General features: G+C 36.6%; 1 protein-coding gene across 1 annotated transcript; it reads right to left on the bottom strand.

Moving 5' to 3' along the window:
* Window positions 1-99: 99 nt before the first annotated feature.
* LOC139981184 (ras-related protein Rab-35-like) lies at window positions 100-27,984 on the bottom strand. The gene is made up of 6 exons (XM_071993386.1): window positions 27,774-27,984; window positions 19,014-19,064; window positions 10,852-10,975; window positions 9,771-9,895; window positions 8,366-8,490; window positions 100-5,569 (listed from the first exon to the last, which is right to left on the bottom strand). Exons 1-6 carry the CDS (start codon window positions 27,823-27,825, stop codon window positions 5,438-5,440), a joined length of 609 nt encoding a protein of 202 aa, XP_071849487.1. The 5' UTR covers window positions 27,826-27,984; the 3' UTR covers window positions 100-5,437.

The raw sequence follows: 27,984 nt of genomic DNA, 5'->3' as shown, positions 1-27,984 counted from the left end.
TGCCCTCTTAAGTACAATTACATTGTCTCATGATGTCGGGGACGAAGAGGGGGGGGGGCACATGATTACATTTAACATAGAAAAGACAGTATATGGAAGTTTGTATGTTACACATGCTTTTAGCTGTTTTCTTTTTATCTCATAATGATAAGCTCATACATGGCAATTACATATGAAAATAAGAAATTAGGAATATCAATATTAAGAAATGAGTATTTGGAATAAAATTGAAATGAACATAATAATGGCAACTGGTCACATGCATAAATTTTTAATGTTAACATACCGAACATAGTCGTTTCATAAACCAGGCCACCCATCCTCCTCTTGCAATTATAGACCCCCTCCCCCACCCACTGCCACAAACTAAAAATTAAGCCCAAACTGTCAAGATTAAGTTCTTCAACATACATCTTTTGGACACCCACCACTCATAGTATCTCAAATTTTTGAGAAATTGTTATCCTACTACGTTAAAAGACTACTAGACTTAACCATCTGCTACAAAACCCATAAAGATGCAATTTCAAATCACAAAAGCAATTCTAACAACAATATAAACTAACTGCCATATTTGCCAAAAATTACCTTCACTTAATCACAATCGCCAACAAATACCTTGTTTTGTCCTCAAGCATCATGTAGATGAGAGGAATAGGTAAAAGGGAACAAAATATATAATTTATTTCTTCTTGGATACGTCCAGTCTCTCACACTTCTGTATAAAACAGAAAGATTTCCATTCAAACAAAGAAAATACACCATAATGAATAAACCTGCTATTCCAACAACTATCGTCAGCCAGAGGTTTGCCTTTCCCACGAATGTCCAGGTTTTCTTTCCGACCTATCGAAGCTGTTCCATCATTGTCACAGGGGGTGGGGGGGAGGTTGTGGATATGAGAAGTATGTCTTGCAGCAACTAAAGATATAATTCTGAACAAATGTCACCAGCAGAATTATGATGAGAGAAGAAAGCTGAAGCGATCGATATCCACACAACGAGATTGAGTTTTAATAACAGACAAAGAAATTGAACTGCTCTGAAAGACATCAGCAAACAAATAGACAAGATAGCGCAACAACGATAAATAATCCTACCACCGTGATAAATGGTAAGTCTGCGAAGAAACGAATTATTATATCTGCATCTCATTTCAAAGATGTGAGCAGAGGATTGGCACAATAATAACCCGTTTAAGAGTACATGTCAGAATAGATTCGGGACTTTTGGTGAGCTATTGCAGGAATTTCATCACAGAGAAACAAGTCAGTCCTCGTAGGTGTGTACAATGAAGCGATACTTGTAATATCAGAAGCTTACTGGAAAATAAAAATAAAAATTTAAGGAGACATCTAGACACCCCTCCCTTTCCTTCCCCTCCCCTCCCCTCCCCTCGCCTTTCCATCCCTCTCCACGTTAGTATGCCCCCTCTGTAGCTTTTAGGAATTGCAAAAAATGTGACTGATATGCCATATCATCATTGCACAGTACTTGTGGTGCAAGTATGACATACTGAGAAATTGCCATTAGAAAGCTTGGTTATCTGCTAGTATTTCAGCCATAATTAACCCCCTTCACTCCCGCCCCCCTCCCCTCCTTCTAGTCAGTCCCCATCCATCCGTCCATGTTAAGGGTATCATAACTCAATGCAAACAACTTGTTTGTTAAATTTATATAACCAAAGAAAAATAAATGATATTAATAAATCAGAATTAATAAAACATGCATTAATTTGAATTTGGAGGGGAGGGTATTAACTACTAAAATCCTCTCTTTCACAACAAGGTTACCATGGCAGCAACCATTGTATGTAAATATTTCATGAATAGAGAGACAAAAGCCACAGTCTGCCAGTCCAATATACAAATATTTACAAATGACCATAAAACACACACACACAAAAAACTTCCTTTTCAAATAGAAATCCACCATAAATGCAACAAATGGACTCTTCCAGATGGTTTGCCAGCCTTCATAGCCCAAACGACTGACTGTTCCTGTATAAGAAGGCATCAGGTTGTTTTCATCGTGAGAGTTTCCAATAATGTACACATGAGGAATCAATCTTTTTTTCCCCCATCACTGTAGTCCAATATGAATATCCATCCAGTAATTGCCCGTTTACCCACCACCAAATGTCAACAAGAGACAGGTCTACTTGTTGCAATAATATATAAACTATTTTTCAGTATACTAACAAACCAACGTAACCTAGCTCTAAAAAACAAGTGACAAACAAACTTGATTGTAAATTATTCCCCTGCATGAGGTATCGTAAGTGCCATTGACAGCCCTTTCTTTTGATTAAAGTCCTAAATTGGCCCACCGAAGCTTCAACCACTTGAGTTTAGTCGCGTAAAGTGTCTCGATAAAGCCTTGTCATGCATCGAACTGCTGGGGTATGTCTCCTAGTTGTGGGTTATCTCAAGTGATATATATTACATGAAGCACACATTGCACTTTTATAATCTTACTATGATGTCACCTTACTAGAAATACAACAAACAGTGGCTTGTACATTCAGTCTATCATCTTGATTTGGTTTCATTTCAAATCAAAATGCTTAACAAATGTTCTTCTCGGATATCAAGAATTATGAGTTATTGAGCCAACCATGTAACAGTGCCAGATAACTCTCTCTCTCTCATTGTATGAAGGGCTCATATCAGATTTCAGAAATCATGAGAAGCTTTTACTGTTGTATCCACTACCAGCAGAAGATTACCAAAAAGTAGGTTCTTTACAAATGTTAAAAGATTTATCAAAAGAAATGCAAAAAGGCTCTCCCATTGAGGGTTGCCTAATGCAGTATAGGCTTGTTTTACCTACCATGGTAATCCAGCTTTACTCATACTCCTCAGCTCTGTTAGATCATATCTTAACCATGAATTAACCGTAGACATGTACTGTAGTCAAGTAACATAAGCTGACTACATTACAACTGTGTTTCTTAAACATGGTCTACTAAATGCATCAGCCATTTTTATTTTTCCTTCAAAGGATTTTTTTACTTTCTCCATAATTTGTGGGCAAATGAATACGTTTTTGAAAAAGCTCCCCTAATCAGGGTGATACATTGACCATTTTTCAAGAGGGGATGTACCAAAATTTCAAGACTTTTTCTTACTGTAATATCATCTGATGTAAGGGAGAAAAGAGAATATTTTTCTTGTCCTTTATTTTGTTTTATTTCGCATACTTTCTTAAAGACCTGACATCATTGACGGACCAAATTTTGATTTTCACACCCTTCCACCCCCATCCCCCCATTACGCTTATGTATGCCTATAAAACCTTGTAATTTATTTCCTTATGTATAATACTCTAATGCTAATTATCATTATAACCACTGGTACCGTGAGACCCAAGGGACTACAGTAGACAACTCAAGAACAAGTACATATTAAGGACTTACACTTCTATGGTAAACTCCTCCAGTTCCTTCATATGAAATTTCATACCAAATTACCACAATTTTTCCTTCACAAAGAGTTCATGATTTTAGCAGACGTAAGAAACATTCTTTGCCGTTCCACCCACTTCTCGTTTCTATGTTATTACGAAAATACTGATGATTAGTAAATCTTCACATTAGTATTCTACAAATTACTATTGATAACAATAAATTGAGCTTTCCAGATTGACATGTTAGTTTTTTCATGAAATGTTGCATAGCCCTTTTGAGTTCCTTCCTTGACACTTTCTGAGGTTGTTATTAAAATGAAACATGAATAAAATCCCTACACAGTATGCACAAGATACTGCAGGTTATGACTGGTTCCCCCCCCACCCCCACCCCCTAGGTCTAGATTACAGCTTGGGACTTCAGCTCCTGCTATGGCCAATTAGTACTTCTCGGCTCTTTCAAAAATAGTTTGTAATTTCCCTGTCTTGTTTAATACATGGAGATTACTATGGTTAGAAATGTATGTGTTGTTCCATCTGGAATATCACCATACAAGATTTAACATGGAGAAATTAGATTAAACGTAGGGACGTAACAAGTCCTAGTAGTTGCGCTTACACGTTGTAACTAGGCAAGCAACATCATTAAACCACTTGGCCACCGACACGAAAGCAATGTACCCTAACATACAAGACAATACACAATACTTAGCAATTACATGAATTAAATCTCACCCTTATAAATCTCACCCAAGTATTTCTTTTCATAAAATCTCTGACAAGACTTGGAAGGTCGGTCTTACAAGTTAGACGTTCTTTGGTGTATGGCCACTTAATGTTAAACTGCAAAACCTATGTAATGTGCTACAATCATTCCCTTTTACTGAACCTAATGTGGAGTTGCATAGAGAGTCTCACCTGCAAAAGCAAGCCAGATGTGTTTTTGAGGTTTTTCGTGAAAATCTGTCTCGGTGTCTCATCGCAGACTATAAAATAGCAAGTGATCATGCTGTTTATAACTTCACTGGTACGGTACTTATATCGACATATAGGCTAGGTGACGCAATTCTAAGATTAAATAAGATTTGAGAAAGATCTGCACTGTCCCTCTCCCAAACAAAGAACCTCTCCCTCTCCACCACCTCCTCCCACCACCCACAACCCCTTCCTTCCAGACAAAAAACAAGGCGAAGCATTTCTAAGAATACCAAGAATTGAGATATTTTTTCCGCATTCTCCATGTCCCCCAATCAAAGAACCTCTCCCCTACCATCCCCACCCCCCCCCCCAAAAAAAATAAACAAATGGGGCTAATGCAGAATGAAGGACCCATGGTTTGAGGTCTTACAGTGAGGACAAACCATAATAGTCTTCAACTCCCAAAAACATGAATGTCCAGTCCTAAAAAATACTTCATAGCCATTAAATTTATAGAGATATTTTATTTTAAGATATGTAATGGCTCTCTATATTATTTACTACTATATTCAAATATACATGCAACATCTTGAACAGTCCATAACCTGATAATTAGACTGAGTGTTTGCACTGATCACACTGGAGTTAATACAGATGCACAGATAGTATTAAACAGCACATCTGCTTTTAAAAGGCTATCTATGATCAGAGTCCAATATAGCTTCCTCCAGGCCAGTTTTCATACAAACCTTTCCACACACTGCAAGGAAATCTTCTTTCCAAAAAAGAATACACTTTGGCTTTTAGAAGGTATCCAAAACATCCACCCAAAAATATTTTTCGATTAATTAATACTATTCTTATTTTAATTTTTTTTTTACAAAATTGAGTCAAAAAGACCACCATTCACCAAACTGAACCACATGGTTTAATAATACAAAGAAGTCGCTCTCCCTCTCTACCTCTCTCTATGCCGACTGGAGGAACGATTAGAGGGCCTAGCCATCCGGATGTCGACCCTTGGTGTGTGTGGTCTGATGAAGACGACACACGGTCTCTCCTTTCATTGTGCAGTGTGTCCTGGACTACAGAGATGGCTGAATTGCTCTCACTAACAACATTTACTCTTCTTCTTCTCCTTCTTGCTGTTCAGGTTCACAGTGGGGGAGTCACTTTGATTTTTTAACTTGGCAGCACTTTCTTTCTTTTGCTGTAGAACTAATTTCGTTATAGCGTTGAACATCTGCGAGTGAAGGGGAGAGAGAGAGATGAGAAACATTATCTTGTGTTGTCACGCAGAATTGGACTGTGAAACCGAAAGCCAAAATGGCACGGCGATACCCAACCAATAGAAGATCATAAAGGAAGGGGTGAATAGTTACACAGACTTGTTATTTGTCAATCCTAAGGTACACGCACCTGGCAGTGACTGCTGCTACGAATCACGTTTCAATTGCGACCATAGTATGCTTCTGTGTTATCATGAACGATCAAAATGGATTTCATCATGTTTAACCTTCGTACACACACGAAATGACCACTGGTACAATTCCAAGGCGAGATAGCAGTTTGTACATGTGGTTATTATGACAACAACAACAAATTATGTGAGAGGTCCTAATAAGCCATGTTGAACATTTGAAAGGCAACTTAACCAAGAATTTTAGTTTATATATAGATATATATTATAGTCCAAGAAAAAAGAATAAATCTGAGTGCTAGTTCTGTGTCTATAGCTTTTCGTGTTTAGGGATATTCATTTTTAAAGTATGATAAATCTCTGGATTACTCTTTTAAGGCTATTTACTTGATAATGATAGCTGCTCCTCTGTACATGTTTAAATGTTCATGTTCATTTAACATGACACAAACAACAGAGCATCCTTGAGTGACATTCAACACCTTTTGTACCTGACATTCTCTGTAATGTACACATGTCAATTGAGGCTGTCAAAACATTATGGTTTCCTGAACTGAGTTTTGTGTTGCATCTCACTAACCTAGGTTATGGTTTGTGTGGTCATGTCTTGAGAACTAAAAGTGATATAAATATTAAACCTGGACTGATTGCAAGTGTCTTTTTATAATGATCTCCAAAAATATGAAAATTAATTTTTGTAGCTGATGTCACCCTTTCTTCTTGTTTCTTCTTGTTTATAATACCTGACTTGATATATACTGTAAGGTACTCATAATGCCATCACCACCAAAATGTAAATATGACGCTAACTCTGACAAAACTGGATCCATGTACCAATTATATATTCATAAAGGAAATCGGAGATGTGAAACATATATAAAAACATGTACATGTATAATGACACAACTCTCAGCTATACATGGGCAGACATAGCCATATTGAACTTGACTATTTTCACTTTTACTTTTCACTCTTCACTGTGATATCATACATAAGCAACGGAAACAAAAGAGCTTTTGAAATTCCTTTCGACGACTGAACTGATTATATAATGTTAGAAAATAGTTCAACTGTTTGACAAGATGTCATTATATATTGGTAAGGTACGATCCAGAGACTTCATCACAATTTAGTATTGCTTTCAGTGGTAGCTAGGGGTCTTTAACTTCATCAGTGTGTGACATCACAATTTAAAAATTTGAAAAATGTGTGAATTATTCCAATAAAACTGAATGTTACAATAGAGAACAAGCTATCAAGATGGGAATTTACCCAATGTGTTTTGATTTACTTCCTCTGTATTATATAGTTCTAGTATAATTCATTAAATCTTTAAAACATTTAACTGCTTCAAGGTCTACGGCGGACGCCTACGAACATTATTGGCCTAATCACTGTAATAGGCATTAGAGATCATGAAACTAGCTGCAAAATCCATCAAAGATTATCCATTTTACAAGTCTTTTCTTAATTCTAGATTTATTTCAGAATAAACATTAGCTAATTTAGGCACATTGGTGATGTAAAATGAGTGACTGCCTAATTTTCTGTTACATTATTCCTTTGTTTTTACAACCTTCATTTCAAGGACACTGAACATAGGTTTGTGGCTAAGCCGATTTCGGAAATATTTTGTCTTCTTTGAAAAGGAACATCACATTATTCAAAGGATATATGTCAGCTTTTAATTAGGGGGTTAACTTATTAAGAATTAAAATAAGAACTTTTGATGAGTGCAACACTCCACATCATAGTTTGCGCATATTTAATGAGTTTCCAACATTCATCAAAACATCAAAAGTACCTATCTTGGAAACGAAAAAAAGCTTTTCGAAAAATTTCAACAGATTTTGAATGAGATTATCACACACAATAAATGTATTGAATATAGGGCTAGGTGTTAGTAGTACTCTAAAGCCACAGGTTTAACTGCATTATCAGAAATGGCCTTTGACTTCTACCAAGGAACATCATATGGTTCTAAGGAGTTTACTTTGAGACACCCACATACCAAGGATGCAGTTTCGCCATGTGGTGCTTTTTAGAGCTTTCCTCTTTACTGATGGGCTTTGAACTTTCACCTCTGTTGACATCAAACGACCTTTCACTGCCATTGAAAAAGCACTTGTAAGGGTTCTTTGTACTCAGTAGAATGTATCCATGTATGAACTTCAACCAACTTAAAGTGATGAATGATATTCAGTAACAAATGAGTTATAAATGGATTACGCGAGCAGCAGTTTTGGCTTTGCCACGGTTTGCTTTTGAAAGGAACTGAACGGGAACCTTGAAATATAGGATACACGATAAAGCTGTGCAGAATTTCCACTATTCCATTTGCTCAACAATACTGTATATTTGTGGCTAGGAATGAATCCAAGGGTTAAGATGCTAATTGGTAGGGATAGTGGTTTGTGTGGGTATATATATATATATATATGGGAACTGAAATTTTCTGAATGGCATGAAACCACAATCGTTTGATCATCACTGCCGTGTGACTCCCTACCCCCTCCCACCACCACCACCCCCCTCCCATCCTATCTCATCCAAATGAGATGATTGGTACTGCAATACTTGCCAACCCTGGATTAAATTGTCTTCCAATAAATTACTCACTTCTTCTACATTATGATTCTCTTTTGCACTCGTCTCAAAGAGTTGAATTCCCATCTGCTCAGCAAAGGACTGTGCATCGTCTGTGATTACCATTTTCCTCTCTGGACAGTCATCTTTGTTACCAACTAGAAAGAAAAGAAGAGAAACAATTGTACAAATACTAGTACTAGCACCGGCATTGCATACAGTGGATTTCCAACTTCATAATAAAATACATAGACAATGGAACATAAACAATAAGTCACACATTATCTCTCTCAAAATTAAAATTATGGGGTCTGATTTCATCGCCTCGACAAGAATTGCATCACCTCAAATAGAACTGTTCACCTTTGTGACGGACATGATACCTTTAAGGAGGACATGAGACAATATCTTGCCTCAACTTCATGAGAAAATTTCAACTTCCGTTCGGTAGACTTTTAACACAAGTACAACACCATGATCACAAGAATAAGAATTCTCCCTCCCCCCCCCCGTAAAGGGGGAAGGAGTGAACTTGTGAGAGTACAAGGTGCTACGTTCTCCCACTTGTACTTACACTAGGTTCCCAAAATGCCAGACTACGAGTACAAATTCATGAGGGGGGGGGGGGGGTATGAGTACAATAGTACTGCACACTACTGTATGCACCATTCAATGTTGAAGACAAATCATTATTAATGCCATTATTGGACTTGTAAGTGATGAATCCCAACATCTACATAAAACGGGACTATTTGTTTAACAACATGTGATGTAATTTATATTAGCCTTGAAAGCTGATTTTACCGCAGGAACGAAGCCAAAACAAATGAACACCAAATAGTGAGTAATTGGTGATTCACTGAATTTAATATTTAACCTCACCCAGAAACATTTTCCTTTTAGAGTATAGCTTAGTATAGTTTCTCTTACATTCAACATGAGAATAAAAAAATCAGACTTTTCTCCTTCTTATTGGGGTGGGAGGTGGGGGTGGGGCGAGGAGGGGATGGGAGGGGCAGGGGATTTTATGCTATTTTTCCAGCCATAAATTTTCTTTCTCCATTAAATGTAGAGAGTGTTGTGGTCAAGTGGATAAAGCAGTGGACTTGTGATCTAAGGTTTGTAGGTTCGAGTCCTGACCAGATAATAATGTTGTGTCCTTGGGCAAGGCAGTTTAACTCCATTGCCTCTCTTCACCCAGGTGTATCAATGGGGACTTGCGAGGTTGGAGGCTGCACCCTATGGGAAGTCCCCCAGGGGACACATAGATGTTTGAACTGTGCACAGTTTGGTGTGTGGGTGTGACAAGTTACCAATGACCAGGGGTTAAATGTTGTAAAGCCGAATGAGGGGGACCTTGGCCTCCAACAAGACTGTAATCCTTCAACTTTAACTTTCTAAATGTTAGACAAGATTTTTTTCTAAACAGATAACTTACCAAGTATCCTACTGACTAACTCGCAATTTTGATCTATTTCATGTAGCCACCTCTTGACGTTAACAAATGATTCTGCGCTAGTGACATCGTACACTACTATAACACCGTGTGTGCCCCTGTAGTAACTGTTGAAAGACCAAAGAAGAGAAAACATAATTGATGAATTCAATACAACCATGTCATGGATCTAGAAACCCTACTTGACTGGTGAACTTTACCAATTCTCCCCTCTGACCTCACTCTAAGGGCCTACTGTACCCATCCAACATCACATTTACTGGTAACTTCTTTCACTGCTACTTCTTCCTCCTCACCCTTCCTTCACCCTCCCCTCACCCTTCTCTCACCCTCTCCTCACCATTCTCTCACCCTCTCCTCTACCTCTGCTCACCCCTCCTGCCCACCATTCTCTCACCCTCCCTGTACCTCACCCTTCCCTGACCCTCACCTCATCCTCCCTTCACCCTTCCCTCACCTTCCAAATCTGCTACTCAGTGGCTTAGATTTCATCTTTGGTGCCACATTTTCCTTTTTTGCACCATTTCCATCTTTCTGAAAAATTTGGTAAAAGTGTCTACTTCACACATATCAGTATACTAACCACCCTACTGTTTCACACTGATCATGTATACAGTACATAAAACCTATGGTAAATGCAGAGAGGATCTTGCCATTCTCATCTAACTCTCAAGACCACTGAATGAATAAAGAGGTCATGAGAGGTGAATTGATCAAATAATTAAACATAGCTTGATTGCTGTAACAGCTTTGGATACCGCTTCTTGAGTGGATGTTGATTAATCATTGAATACCTTTCTGGTAATAATTAACCATTAGAAATACATCCACCAGGTGAGGCCAAGTAGGTCGTCTGTGACATGAAAACACAAATAATACCGTCTGAAATTTGTGTGCCATAATTACTCCAGATGACGCACGAACACCAGTATCACCAAACACTTACCGGGTTCCGGAATTTTTTGATGAACGATGATATTTTACCTGCAATACTAAAGTAGGCAGGAGGAAAGAGGTAAAGAGAGGAGGTGGGGGGGGGGGCAAAGTAAAATGAATCACTTACGTGGAAGTTATGGTCCTGAACCTTTCCTGGCCTGCTGTGTCCCATATCTGTAGTTTGACTCGATCGCCATTTACTTCGATCGTCCTAATTTTGAAATCTACGCCAATTGTTGTAATATATGTTCCTGTGAAACAAGACGAGATTGAAGAAAGAGGGACTTAATTAAATTAGAAAAGGGTGAAAAGTCATGTGAAGGGAAATTGCTAAAGACTGGTTCAATCTCTTTATGTTTAGATATACCATATACCCCCTATTGTATTGTATTCATTCCAGACATATTTCCAGAACAGAAGAGAATAGGAAAGTCCTAATTTTTAAAAAAAAAATTGATATATAGTGCTTCATTAAAATGCTCAATAATAATGCAAGAACAATTGAAAGTACTTGCACAAAGAATCTGATATCATTTTGCTTTGTATTGCTGTTTCTTTTCTGACCATCTGTACACTCACTCACTGATGATTTTCTGTAGAATATGTTAAATTCCTTCCAGGAGGGAAAAGAATGGGTGGTCCGTGGGAAGGAATACGGTGAAGGCTGTTTTTAAATGATTGTACAGTGTTCGTGCAGGATATACTGTATCTGGCTGACCATTGCACAAAATATAGTATATTTTGCATAAATGTAATATATTTTATATTTAATTCAAATTATCATTCTTTTTTATTTATATTTATTGGGTAATAAAGGCAAACTGCTGAAGTGCAATGAGAGATATTTCAGTAAGGCTGCTTTTATCATGGCTAAGTGCTTCCGATAGAAATTAACACACTTCCAGTGTACCCTGTACTTACAGGTATGGCAACACATCTCCATATCTTTGTTTGTTTATTACAGTGGAGATTTGGCTCAATACTGCACAGGTGAGTACACACAAACTGTACAGTACTGTACGCACACTGTGTAGAATCTCTTTACAACAAACTGGAAATCTATGTTTGATGTCAATCACCTGCTAAATTAGCCTTTCTATACTACCTACTGTACTGTGCATTCAACACACTCACAAACTTTGCTAACAAAATAAGAATATTACCAAACCAAAATAGCCTCTAATAAGTCAACTCCATTTTTGCCTCAATAAATTTAGCATTTCAATTGCTGAATAAAAAAAAAAAACGAAATAGAAACATAGCCATCAACCTGACTGCAGACTTTTTAAATCAGGCCTGAATCGACCTCAGGAGAATTTAATCCAATTAAACTGCTGATATATGTCTCAAACAAGCTAAACCATGGGGGGAGGGGGGGGAGGCTCTACTCACCATCTGAGACTGAGTAAACCTAGTAAGCCATTTAACTTACTTTTAGCTAAACTTGACTATGACAGTGGCAATGAACTGTCCAGCACAGGGAATAATGAAGTGTTCAATTTTGTGAAGTAGCTTTACAGTAGACAAAAAATTGTTGTCTCTTGTGATTTACCATGGTTCCTGTGTGGAAACCTATGATGTACATATATCTTTACACTTGTATAGCAATTTGACCATTTCTTCATAGCATTTTGCAATGCGATACTGGATGAATTACTCTCTCTGGGTTTAGTAGTGTAACCTAAAACTGAGAATGCTTATGAACGAGAACAGAATTCTCTTCTACAGGAAGCATACTGTCATTAAATAACAAAAGGAAATAGAAAATATATTTACTAACTTCCTTACAATCATACTTTAGCAGGTTGACTTAACTCAGTTAAGTTGCAATCGTAGCATTATCTCTCTTTTCGTGGAATAAGCTTAAGAGAACAGTGTATCCTTAATTTGAACATTGCATGAATCATATCACGACAGTTCTATAGTATGCTGAAAGTGTTAGGGTGAGGGGGGGATTTTCAAAACAAACATTTCCAAGTTGCCTTTACCCACCACACATTTATATGAGATGTACCATCCTAGCCTTCCATGCATGTAAGAAGAATCTGAACTATTTTTGCATGTTCTTGTTTATACTGTTCACAGGAAGAGGGAGAGGGGGTGGGGGAGTGTAAGTGTCAAATGTTACCAGTTCACTCTAACCATGGTAGAGCAAGGGTGTAGTTGTTGTAAGGAGACAGGTTTTCCCGGATGTTGGTAAAGAAATCGGATTGGAAATGTGTCATGTGCAGCAGCGGATTGCATAGTACATATATACTCCAAAACTTTCGTTGTCATGGTTGCATAGCCTTTGGGTGACAATACTTTAGATGTATGCATGATACAGGACTGGAATTTTAAGCGAGACTGCATGTGACGTAATAAGGTCACCGGATATATTGGGTCACTGTTGATGCGGGAGTATTTACATTGCATTCGACATCCAGATCAGATCCTGGTCTGTGCCAGTATCAAAATAGGAGGATCAGATCCAGATCTGAATTGCGTTTACACTACAGCCAGATCAGAACTGGGTATACAATACAGCCGTGATCTGGACGTCAAGATCAGATCTTGACGTCGAGATCTGATCCAGATCTAGCATAAAAAGGCTAAAAGCACCCTTGGTGTATGGTGACTAGCCTTGACAATAAATACTTTTACCTCTCAATTCCCACTTTTGAAACATGTTGTATGCCTTTGGTCAGTTCCCTGTTGATGATTGTTTAGAAAGGCTATAAACTTGTGAATCATTGAATCAAGAATAAGGTCTAAAAGAAACAGACCTTCTCATTGTATTAAACAAAGATGGACATTGCTATCACAGTTATTTTACAAAGTGTAAACCTATTTTGGTTTCAATGTTATTTGTATCCATGGAGGAGATTTATAATTTAAATTTGCAACTTATGAAACCATTTGTATGCAGCAGTTGAACGATATTCACATAAAAGATATTGTGTGAAGATAGGAAAGGCAAAGATACACATACCGTATATCTTATGACAGTATTGTCATTAGATAATGTGAGTAATTTGTTCCACTATGTGCAAGAACGATACATACTGTACAATGCTTCAACTTTGAGAGTACAGCTGCTACATTTTGAGTACACACGCCAAGCTTACTAGTTATAACGTTTGTTGACAAGTTTGCCAACTATCAGGTGCCACCACTCTGTAGAATTGTTACCATGCAGTGGAGAGGAACAAATTTACAATACATGTCAATAAACTTGACTGGGACAAGTTAGTTGAAAGGCGACAGTTAAGTAAGTGTACACAAGGCGCTACAAGGTAGACCTTACTATATTTGAAGCTACTTCTGCTATTTTTAATACAGACGACAAGTTTTAAATCAAATTGGAGCACACTTTCAGAACAGTTTTATATTTGCGCTTCAAAGTCGTTCAAAGAATAAACACACATGATATTGTACATGTATGAAATGTTGACAAGTTTTTGTATTCGGGCTATAGTAGCTGTCTGTAGTCCGGAATGCTACATTTTGCAATAAATAGACCTATGAAAGGATGAGTGAATTACAACAGACTTTGTGATTCCGTGCCATGATTTACATGAGCATATTGACTAAAATATGCAAGATCTTCAAATTTTGATTATTGTTGACCCTGAGTGATGTTCCAAGTTCTTACACTAACCTGGACCTACGGCAGGGCCATGAAGCTCATCCAACCTTTACAGTTACTTAAAACGGAGACTTGATGATATAATGTTTACAGGGATTTCTAGCTTTCACTCTCTACTGACCTTTCACCTCCACAAACAAAAATAGTGTTATTCCACTTATATACTATAAAGATGGATCTAGAGAAAGTCACAATACAACAAAGCATATATGGGTTTTGTTCAAAAACTTCCCTGAGATGTTAAATGATACTGAACCCCACATAATAGGTATATGCACTACTGTAGTGGATCTACATACAGTACCATGTATTAAACCCAATCTTCACTTTTACAGTTTAAGATGTTTACAAACTTTTTCAAAGTTTTGACCTACACTGACCTCAGGTGACCTTTGACATCCCCAAAACAATAGTGCTCTTGTATTCATGAAGGTGAATCCACAAACCTTGAATGGAGTGCAGGCAACCTTTACCTTTTGATTTACAATCATGTCTATATGGCTCTTTCCACTTTGACCTCGAATGACTTCTAACTTTGTCCAACAACTATGGAGTTCATGCAATCACGATACAGTGGGATCCACATACCATGTACAAATTTATTTAAGCTCTACTTTGAAGTGATTGAGTTTACAAGATTTTCATGTGTTGACCTTTGGTGACATCAAATGACCTTTGACCTATATGCACAAACCATGGTGAATCAACATACTATGGATAGTATGAAGTTGATTCAAACTTAACATTTTGAGCTATGTTTAAAAGCCAAAGTGCCAAACACATGTACACACACACACACATACTATACTGTACAATTGCACAGATACTGTACAGTTTGCTTTCAAGGAAAAACAACATACTGAAATAGCAAAAAAAAATATCATTAACAAAGTAGAACCCACCTTTACTACTGTACTACATTCCTTACACTTTGATGAATAAATCTGTAATGTCCTTCACAATGATCTACAGGTATATAGCATAATATTCAATGGCAAAACAACGCTTGCAATTTGTGAAATCAACTTGACACGTTCAGTAATGGCTTTGGCTTTAATAATGTTTTTCCCCTTTTATCACACAGGAATTTCTATTTTCACACCATTAGGTACTTCCTTCTAAACATATAGGACAAGTAGTTTATGTTGTGCTTCTTCAGCAGCTAAATAAAGGGACAGTATTAAAGTTTGTTCCAATTCAATCTGACAATCCGCATCACACAAATTTTCCTTCGTTGCTGTGTAAATAACTTCACGACAACAGATCAAGGAAGCTTCATGGCAGCATCCTAGAACAGTGGTCAGGTAGTCAACAAGATATGACATAAGGAAATGAGGAAATAATCAATTGTGTGTTTAAAAGTATTTCACAGGGCAGTACTACACATAGTACACTAGTAGTGTACATTTACCTACTTTCCGACCCTCTGTTGGACATGTTCACCTGCGGTTCACATCACAGTGAAGACAACGTTTTGTAACATATATACTGTACAACATCTACAAAGCACTTTATATAGCAGACTTACACTGTATGACTCTACTACATAGCTGATTTCAGTACTGTTCAGTCAGACTTAGGCTAAGTTGTAATAAGTACAAGTCTATGTACAAGCATCGTACACGCAGTAGTACTAGTTAGCACGGTTAGTATGCTATCTTGTTACAATGCTTGTGCTCTGTTTATGTATACTACAGTGCACTACAGTAAGATAGGAAGGAATATTCACTTCTTCACAACAGCTTACAGTGCATTTGGGAGATCCCCCAATTTGCAGAAGAAAAGAATGAAACAAAGATGTTCAGTCAAAAAGAAAATTTGTTACGTTTTGAATAGGCCTGCTTGTGTATCTTAGGGTTTGCTTCTCTGGACGTAAGCAATTTGAAGATTTTGCGTCCTTGGCTAAAACATTGCATCCCGGACTTTCTGCGTTAGTAACAATGCATACATACACGCATACATACAGACATGCACACATACATGCATGAAAACACGGATACACCCATACATACACACATAGACATACATACAGACATGTAGTATTTGATCTGTATGTACATACTGTACATATAAATGCACATTCCATAACAACCCTACACAAATTTCAATTTGGGTGAATTTACAATAAGGCAGGGGATAGTTTGTTTGGTATTGCATATACAGCAACAAATTTGTTATAATACAAACTGTGCAAAGATGTAAAGCACTATTTGTATACAGCAACAATACAGTACAGCATTTGCAAGAGACAAAATTCAGAGCCTTAAAACTTGCTTTACAAACTTTGAAGACTAAATTATTCCCTATGAGGTGTAAAGCAGTTTTAAGGGTACTGCTCATGGAGGTGTACTGGAGGTGTACAGGAGGTGTACATACTGGCTCATGTAGGGTACAGCTCATGGAGGTGTAAAGCAGTTAAGGGAAGGCTCGCAATTTCGCCAATTTAGCCGCCTATCCTCCCCCGGCCCAGCCGGCAGCACGCCACTGCTCATTATGCAGCCTGTATATCGCTCACGCTTGAGTGCACACATCCACCTCCGGGGAAAGTAATGAGCATCCTGTTCCCAACAGAGAAGCGCTGCTGTTGATTTTAAACAATAGCTGTATATACTTGGCTTTTCCTGGTCTGTGGTTTTCACGTAACAATAGCACTCTGACCACAGAAGCATGAGATTTATATCAAGAGGAAGTTGAAATCATGATTCACCGTTTTCCTATGAATGTGTCAAAATATTTTCCGACTTCTTTTCCTGTTCAAATATGAACCTCATTCACTAACACTGATCCATCTTTTTTTCCTTAGTATCCAACGAAACATTTTTATCTTCTAGATGATGTTTTGATTCATGAAGAAGTAAATAGTTACACCAAGTGCTGTGTATTGATTGTGTAAGACTTATTTACAAATATACGACGAAAAACCCAGAACCCATCAACTGAAATAGAAAGAGCTAGTTGCTGTGTCATTACACTGGGTAGCAACAGCTGGGTGGGAGATGACCGTCTGTTAAATTTGCGAGCTTTCCCTAGAAGGTACTGCTCATGGAACTGCTCATGGAGGGGTAATGGTAGTACACTGGAGGTGTACTGGAAGTGTACTGGAGGTGTACTGGCTCATGTAGGGTACTGCTCATGGAGGTGTAAAGCAGTGAAGGTACTGCTCATTTGTTCATTCATCGCATGCTATTATACAACACCTAATTGTATTCTGGTCATTTGATTGGTCAATTGCTCGTTAATTGCATGCAAAATCCGCTCTATTCCACTCTATGAAATAGAACCATGGGTTATACTTTTTTGGTAGCACTTTTTTCAATGGTAAGAGAGCAGAGAAACCTGTCTGTTCAAAACAATCTGTTGCATGAGTGCATTTTACCCATCTTAATATAATACAAGTATCCAATTTCGAAGGTGTTGTATAAAACAAATAATGAATGGTTTCCATTTCGTGCAATAGTGCAAATATTTCATTCGTTGAAAGATGTAATTTGTTCCATTCAACTCGGCTGCGCCTCGTTGAATGGAACATTCCATCTTTCAACTCATGAAATATTTGCACTATTGCACTCATAACCATTCATTATTTGTATACTATCAGCTAAAGAGTGCCATGCTTACAGCGCTGACCAAAAGTGAAACATTTACATAATAAACATGTTTATGAGGACACACACAAAAAGATAAAAGATTTCTGTTGTAGCTCATGAAACACAGAGGCTCTTTGATGAAACTATAGATCATGACTATCAGTAGTGTTACAATGTAACTAAGCGAGAGATGTGGTTTCTCTTTAGCACAAGGAAGACATTAACAGTGTACACAGGGTAATACGGTTACTACTGCACATATTTGTCTATGTATGTACGGTATGCATACATGCTTGAATTAAATAATGATACGCTGTAATATCATGTATGGACAGATGCAAACATAGGCTGAATGCAAACAGGGAGAGATGAGGAAAGTGGTATATGGAAGTTTAGAATAGATCATTAGCATCTTCATCAAGTGCTGTTCAAACTACGTACCATACCGCACGATACACAATACCACACGATAAATCAATCTGTGCTATCATTGCATGCGTTCAAACAATAAAGTGCATCACCCAGGTCGTAGAGCTCATAGGCATATTCTTGGCCAGACCACACAACAAAGGCATCATCTCATTGATGGTTCAAGGTGTGTTAAACACCTTACATGAAATCGTGAACTTCAAAAGAAGTCTTTATTTAAGCTGGCAATAAATGGTGCAATCTAAGGAGGTTGTGCACATACACACTACAACATATATAGTATTAGTTCTGCATCTAGCACTATTCTGATTGGAAATGCAAACACATGGCAGTCTGACACATTTATCGGTGGACAAAAGTTTGAAAATATTGCAACGTTTTTATCGCTTTCCTGTTTCAACTTTTTTCATTGTATCGTGTGGTATCCTTGTCATACATAGTGTGAAACTGTGAATGTGACTTAATGCCAAAGAGTTTAGCAGTTTGCAAGCTAGAATTAGTGGGTTCGTGAAATTTAGTTCCTTAAAATGAATATGAAATAGCTTATTTATGATCATTTAAGTTAGAACTAAGTCTTATAACAAAACATTAAAATAACTGCAACACTTGTTATCTCTGTACACATCTGTCTATAAACTGACTCACCTGAAAATGTGTTATCTGCAAACCTTAATAGAAGACTACTTTTGCCCACACCTGCAAAAAGGGAGAAAAAAGAAAAATGATCAGAATAAGATAAAATGCAATTAATTGGATCATTCCTTGTGTGACTTTTCATGTCTATTAAGAAGTCATGTGACTTTTCTTGACGTTTTTACGTAAACTTCAACTTCAAATCATCTGTTACAGTGGCCAACGGTCACCAAATGGTTAGGGATTATAAGTGAAAAATGTATAAATTGTAGAATATAGTATGGCGGAGAAACATAAAACTACAGGGAAATTTATAACTTACAAGACATAGCAAAAAGTCATTTATTGTGCGACTATGTTACACAGATGAAAGGGAAATCACTGTTATAAATGATCTCTAGAAATACGGTCGTAAACTGTAATAAACAACCAAGTTTACAGTTATCAATTAATAATGGAACAACCATTCTGTTTGAGTCCAAGTGAAGTCCATTTTATCCACATCTATATACTAATGTCAATTCTGTTGGTATTTTTGCATTGAATTTGCTACAAACTGGTGGAACAATAATCCCATAGATATTATAGAAAGGTACTGTATGGGTACCTGAAAATATACTGCAACCTGTTACTATAGTCCAACTCAAAATACACCATGAAATGATGAAAATAATTTGAAATGTTTGCTACAAAATTAACAAATGGGCAAAAGTTTAAGGGAATTTGACAACCTGTACCTAAAGTAAGGTATTCCTTGGTCCTCCAAATGATAGATTGTATTGCCCCAATGTGACCAATGTGCAGTCAGACATCACACCCATGTTTGTGATTTTAAAGTTTCACCTAATCATCTAAATGCCAGCATTTATCTAACTGTGCAAGAATGAACAGAACTGCATCATATTTGTTATTGGTGAAACATCATGCCAAAAAGAATTCAACCTATGGCAAAAACCTTGTCAAAAGTTTAAGAAAGAAGGGGGAGGGGATCCAGGGAGGGGGTCACATCTTGTTGGTGAGAGATCATTGAGGCTAAATTGAATTATGCGAGATTTACCTATTAAAAGACCCTAAAGAGTTACAGGTGGCAATGAACACTCTAAGAGTGCTTTCACACTAGATCTCTAGATCTGATCCTCTGCTCAACAACAACTTCCTAGTGTGAAAGCTCTCACACTAAGGATCTGACCTGAGAATTAATGCCCCTTTCGGGAATTAATGCCCCTTTCGGGAAGATAAGATTCACAGCTCAAAAGATCAAAATAACAGGTGGGCGACTGACCACGGTGAACAGAGATCATGAAGTCATAATTGACGTCATCTCCTGTCTATTGCTGTAGAGTAGTGCTGATAGTCGACTCTTTCTTTTGTATTCGATTGATATCATAGCTCTTCTCCCGATTACTCGGTTACAGTAATGACGTCATCACTGTCATTTTTACATTGCAGAAATAGTCAAAACAAATCGTTCTCCATGGTGCACTGTCTTTATTTGTTCTTTCGTGTTATAATGTGTGGTGTCTAAATCATGTTAAAACATCTACCAAACAAAACTGTAAACATCTTTCAGTCTATAACGTTTCTTAAAATCCTTAATTGTAAATAAAGCCCTTTGGAATGAATCTACGAGGCTACTAAAACTACTAGCACTAACAATTTAGCAAACATGCAAACAATGAATACATGTAGCACCTTGTAGCGGTGTGATGATTAGTATGCAAGAGTTTCCTGTAGAAGGACGTTCAACTTTCTAGGATAGGCTCTAGCCTAGTGCAACAGCAAGCACATTGAAATTAAACTATACCGCAATCGACACACTCGATCAGACATCCGATAAATATGAACCAGGTCAGTAATGAAGTACTGTAATTGTAAACATGTTTGAAGAAATGACAAATACTTTCGCAATTGTAAAAGAAAAAAAATTATGCCCAATAATCAAACATTACTAGGACTGAATGTTACACTGCAGAACAAGCGTATTACTGACAAGTAAACGCATGAATCTAACTGTAGCAGGTGCTTGGCAATTTTTAACACAGCACAGTGCTAGTGTAGCATTGTGAGAACCTGTACTTTTCGATAGTTGCTGACCAACTTCGTTTAGTTCAGTTTAGTTTTTGATAGGTTATGCTATTTTTCAAAATCATGTAGTGCTAGTTTGTAGTCGAGTAATCGCAATGTATGTTTTGAGCGCAATTAATTAAATTCCAAGTGTAATCTCGAATACTGGCGATTAATCGATTATGACTATCAGCACTACTGTAGAGTAGAGGCCAGCTGATACAAGGTTCCTTGCAAATATTACAGTACATGAACATAGGGAAATATCGATTTGACTTGTTGTGTTCTACGTGACTCCCTGTTTGTTGATTGCCCGCTCGAGGTCTGATCCCCCGCGGAGGATCAGATGTGAACATAAACTAAAAAGTGGAGTGAAATATTTGTGGTTTTGGGAAATAAATATTAAGACTGGAGGATCACAACACTGTAAAGGGCTATTCTTACATCCTCCCATTAACTCTCTTACTCATGTAACACAGCTTACATGTATGCATCAAGTCACTTCCAAGCTGTCATTTGTACATTTGCATGGTAACATGTAACTAAGGAATGTTTTTAATGAAGATGAAGTAATATGCTAAAATTTGGATTTTGCATCTTATATCGCAAGTCATGTTCTTTGCATCATTCCATTAAAGTATGATCTTCTACTCACAGCTCTAATCTTACCTTCAAGGTCAGGATTTGATCCTCTTCAATATGTGGGACTTAACTATAATTCATATAGTGCTACTACTGAAGTATTGTGGCAGTTTAGCTAAACTGAGCGGAATATAATTAACTGAGCTGTGTATGTCTACTGAGTGTGGGCTGAACAGACTGACAATATTCCAACAAATATTGAAGACCTGTGTGATGTTTTGTTTAAAAAACGTTGTAATTGCTCTTTTCAGAAACGAGCATTAAATATATAAAGGAATAAAGCTTGAAAACTGTGAAAACTGACCAAGCACAAGGCTCTGTAAACACTGATCATTATTTAGTTATTTTAATGAAACTCAACTGCCAATTTCATGCTGTCAACCTTCTTAACTGGAGTGACACAAAATTCACCACGGATTGACCAACTTAGAACACTTTTAAACAACCTAGTATAAACGGTCACCGCGTTCAAAGTTTCCTTTTTAAATTGCATCGTGCTCGCATGAATGATCTGTATCACTAGTCTACATGGAATTCAAACTTTCCATTGCTACACACGGGTTTGAATGGAACTGATCACACCACGAATACAATAGTAAATCAATTTCAACCCATTCTTTAAAGACTATTAAACAATTGAGTAGTTCACCGACATAAACAACTGTAACTGTTAATGATCAACCGACCATTGATTCAATTTCTCCCTTCTGCATCAATCCTCTCGGAGGATTTCCTTAATAGTTCACAGAGCTTCCTGTCCGCTCACGGTAAAAGCTGACTTACTACTAATGGCCGACTATGGAGAATGATTCCACAGTATAGCACAATGGTAATTAAAGCAGTTTGATTTGTGTTTTCAGGACTTACCTGACATTCAACCATGCCTACTGTACTGTACATGCCCACAATGTTCACTCGAATAGGGCAAACCTTCCATTGAGACACTACAAACTACTTTCTATATTTATGCTAAAAAAAAACACTGCAATAACCAGTTACACAAATTTGACTAACCTGGGCCATTAAGTAACAATGAATATCCTTTACATTATAAAGTACTGTAAAAAATAGTTGAGACTATGTTTGCTATTGTACTTTGTCACATATATGTACTAGAAAACTAATGTACTGTGCACACTAGACCTATGTAGGACCAAAACGGTTTGGTTTTGGTTTTGGAATTGAAACAGGATATGCTATAATGCAAACACAACCAGCAGCTTTAAACATGTGGCAGTCATCCAGAGTCAATAGAGTAACTAAAGCCAACACTAACAAAATGAGTCAAAATCTTTCCAGAAGTCAATTTGGCCAAAAGTTCAAAGCAAAAAGGAGCTGAGAGCATAGATCACCTGATACATAGAGCTGATATCAATCTACACAAGAGTAATAAGACTTTCAAAGGTAATAGCATTGCCAAAGAAACTCACTCTAATCTTGGGGAACATGGATCAGAGTGCGTCTGCCAATGGCAATACATGGGTTGAGTACGTAGGTCAAAGGTTACTTCATATTTAAATTTCCTTAGGGAGGAGGAACAATCATACATGTCTCCTGTGGGCTTGTAATTAAAGGTTAACTTATTAAGGGCTAGAATAAGATAAAACATGAGTTGAGAACGTACAGTAGGTTAAAGGTTATTTCATATTTAAATTTCCCATTCATTAGAGAGGAGGAACAATCATGTATGTTCTGTGGGCTTTTAATTAAGGGTTAACTTATTAAGGGCTAAAATAAGATAATACATGGGTTGAGTACGTAGGTTAAAGGTTATTTCATATTTAAATTTCCTTTTCATTAGAGAGGAGGAACAATCTCACATGTTCTGTGGGCTCGTTTTTAAGGGTTAACTTATTAGGGGATAAAATAAGATAATACATGGGTTGAGTACGTAGGTTAAAGGTTATTTCATATTTAAATTTCCTTTTCATTAGAGAGGAGGAACAATCTCACATGTTCTGTGGGCTCGTTTTTAAGGGTTAACTTATTAAGGGATAAAATAAGATAATACATGGGTTGAGAACGTACAGTAGGTTAAAGGTTATTTCATATTTAAATTTCCTTTTCATTAGAGAGGAGGAACAATCTTAGATGTCTCATGTGGGCTTGTAATTAAGGGTTAACTTATTGAGGGCTAAAATAAGACATTTTGATGAGCGCAACACTCCAACAAATGTACTGAATATGGGGCAAATAGGCTAGGTGTTGATAGTACTTTATAGCTAAGGCTTACTAATACAATTAAGATGAACTTATTGAATTATTTGTGTAAAAGTCATTCTATTACTGTAGGTACAGTTTATCAATTAGGACTATATAATTTTTGTTTCTTTCCATGCAATTTTAGCTTTATTCAACAAAACACATGTATACTGTACTGTATCATGCAGATAATGCCTCAGAATGCCGTCACTATGGTTTGTGCGCTCACAAACTTTTCGGCCACCTTACACATGACAAGCTTGTAAAGTTGTGCAGTCATAATTGCGGGTGACAGCTTCAAACAGAACAGGAAGAACCATCCATGTGTGCGTGTTTTTCACAGGTATATTACTGTACATGCATAGTGTGTGAGGTGTCTTCCAAACTGAAATGGATGCATAGTCACTATTTCATATCTTCCATTTAACCAGGAACCTTTACCACAGACTTCAATGTATATTACTGTGCTGAGATAAATGCATTTTGTTCATATTTCCAATTCACTGTAAAGACTAAGACTATTTCCAAAAGTAGGTTGGGTTCTAAAAATCAGTGTACACCCACATACAGGTATAGTACATTGAAGTACTGTACTGTACAAACTGTACACCCACATAAAGTACATTCTAGTAAGTGTACAAGCTTGTGTACATGAATGTATATACAATGATGTGTACATGAATGTAAACATACAGTGATGAAAGTAATGCATTTCTGGTTAAATCTCTGATCATCAAATTCCTTTTCATGATTATTTCCTTATGTTGGAAGTGTTTTCAATATATGCACATAGTGACATTGACATTCTACATAATACTCTTATATCAAATCCTGTAAAATTGTAACATTGATATTTACAGTGTGGTACATGAGCTTCTTTACTTTACAATACATACCCTGATCATGTAATAGACATATATGGTTACACTGTTACCATCACACTTTTAACATACTTTTATTTATATGACAGCATATGTACAGTATCATTAGTCATGAATTTAGAAAAACAAATCACTGCGATGTTAAATGTATTCAAAGTGCTTTTAAACAGCCAAAAGGTCCTTAAAGTTGACAGAGTTTCAGCATTTTACAAACAAGGAAACCATCCATGTCCTTTTTAGAATCACGCTGATACCCCACTAAAATTAAAGTTCATATTTCATACATTTCCAGGAACTTTGAAATTGTTTTCCTTCCTACATGTATGTTGTAATAGTTTAGAGTTGAAGAACTGTATTGAATGTTTGCTCTGTACCTTTACACTGTCTCTACTATTAGAATTCCTTCCAAAGCATCACAATGTTACCATGGAATTGCCCACTATTTTACATATTATGTACACACAGTATAACAGTAAGGCACTCAACAGATAATACAACAGCTCATTGCTTTAGATATATGCAAGTTTATGTGTAACCCAATAACATATTTATTCAAAGTCACCAATCTCTGGTCCAATACTGTGACATATGCTTTGTGATAATGAAGGTTCTGTTAACAGCATTGTTAAACACAGTACAGTGTGAATTAAATATATAAAGGGCTCAAAGGTTAAATTCAGAGTATAATAGCTTAACTTAAAATTTGTGTTGACTTTTAAAATGAAAGCATGCTTACACTACAACAGCAAAGATATCTTCACAGACATAGTACAGTATCTGACAGGTACTGTACTTACTAAGCCGTAACAACTTACAGTAGCATGTATTGTCTGCATGGCTACAAATAAGCTTCAATAGATTGTCAAACTATCAAAATAATGTTACTTGTAATTTTGAACAGAGCTGACATAATCATAAACACTATTAATCATTTACCCTGCTCAGGTAAACCAATGTGAATTACAATAAGTCCCATTGTGGTACAAATTTGAATAAGAGTCATACGGAAATTCTCAAGTTATCCAGCTGTAACTCGCTTGACATTAGAACTACTGTATACAAGTGAATGACTTGGCTAATTTAAAAAGATTTGAACTTCACATTTAACTCTGAGCCCTGAAGTTTATTTTCCATTTGCACGTTGTTTTTCTCTCTTTTTGTCCTTAGTTGCATCTGATTACATTTTGTTCTATTGGCATGTCTTTGCTAGAGATGATTGTTTTCTTAGCTTCTTTCCTACTGTTGTTCTAATTGATGAATCTGCTTTTAACCAGTTGCTGCTTTCTCAGTATATATACCTATGTTTGTTTAAAATCATAATGTTTGTGAAATGTATATCAACTGTACTGTATAAAACGAGAAATAGAAAGTACCATAAACTAAACAAAATAAAACAAAACTTACAGGTATGTCCGAAACCTCTGTTGTACAATTTGCACACCTACAGTAATATATATATACTTTAAAGTACACCTTCATGCAGACAAGTTGTCAACTCTTTTCCATACATATTTTATGCAAAGTATCATTAAGGACTGATGATTTTAACTGTTCAATAGGTACTCATAACATTCCAAGGTACTTGTAAGTTAGTAAATACACAATGTAGTCAAGACACAATGTACTAGTCAAATGCAGTGCTATACCTCATGAGTATTCAGGAATTTGATTGTAAGGTCTACACATGTGTGTAATATTCATTGCAAGTAGGTTACAGTTAAACTAACTTATATGAGAGAAAGAGGAAGTTTATGTTCCAAGTCACATTATAATGATCATATTGTTTTGAAACTTTTTTCTATATTACTCAGAAAAACACAATCTAGTCAAGTTTGTGCAGTACCTCAAGTGTATTCAGGAATTTTATTATAAGGTTAGACATGTGTGTTATATTCTTTGCAAGTAGGTTAAATCTAAACTTACTCAGTTTATATGAGAGACAGAGGAAGTTCATGTTCATGGGTCACATTATGATGATCTTGTAGTGTTCATAATGAATTACATGCCAAAGATTTTGGAAGTTTTTACTGTATTACTCAACTTTAACTTTTATGTCCTCCACTAAATGACGGCCTCGCTCACTGTTAAAGACAATATTGCTAAACATTCTATACATATACCATATTCATAAAAAGGCTGGCTGTTAAAACAATTTGCACCTCTTTGAAATATGTTGTAAATCAGCCTGTTACAATACATTATTGTATGTTTTCTGTTTTGTTAAGCCAGTATAGGCTTTTCAGAAAACTTCCATTCACATTGTAATATTTATGTGAAAAAACAAATAAATGAATGAATTATACAAAATTAATCTTTGAACTCATCCTTAGTGCTTTGACTGTCAGTCAGTCAGTGCTATTGATGACAGCTGTCAGACTCCAAAATACATATGGAACACTGAATTATTCCATATACAACAGAATTATGCTTGACTACAGACTGTGGCAATATTATTTTCTTTCCTGTAGTTGTAAAACTGTCTTTATTGAAAAACTTAGGTCTAACCACAGGCTAACTTATTTAACATCATTCAGACAGTGACTAACCTTAGGATAAATGTTCACTGGATGTTCTGACATTACCAATGTCCCACACTGACTAAGGCTGAGTGACGGATGCACCTAGCCTAGGTTCTAACTCTACTTAGTACTAGCCTAAGGTCATAATACTACTAATGACATAATTAGCCTATTCCATATTGTGTATTAATCACTTTAGGTCTAGCCTTCACGGCTAGGCATATACATAATGGGCTCTGTTGGTTTGTATGTTAATCATTGATCGATTTTCACACAGCATTACTGGCAAACTGATCTTTGCTACTTTGTTACTTGCCAGCCAATTAGTACAGCAGTGAATGTCAGCCTAGGCCTCATATCACTGTGAATTGCGTCCTATGATTAACTTAGGCTAAAGTCGCTAGCCTACGCCTACTTGTCCAACAACCAACCTAAAGTATTTTGTTTTGTATAAAACAACTTACCGCTGTCACCGATGATGAGTAATTTGAATAAATGATCATATTCTCTCGCCATTGTACGTATGTAATAATCATGTGGATAATCTGATATGTAAATAATTCAACTTATTCAAGTATCATCCGCTTATATAGTATACTACACACTACTGTGCGGAAGTATACAGGTAACCATCGGGTTGTCTGGGTTTACAGTATGTGTATTATCAAAGGAGGG

Source organism: Apostichopus japonicus, chromosome 15 (assembly GCF_037975245.1).
Source record: "Apostichopus japonicus isolate 1M-3 chromosome 15, ASM3797524v1, whole genome shotgun sequence".
Classification (NCBI taxonomy): Eukaryota; Metazoa; Echinodermata; class Holothuroidea; order Aspidochirotida; family Stichopodidae; genus Apostichopus; species Apostichopus japonicus.
This window is presented reverse-complemented; position numbering and strand designations above follow the sequence as displayed.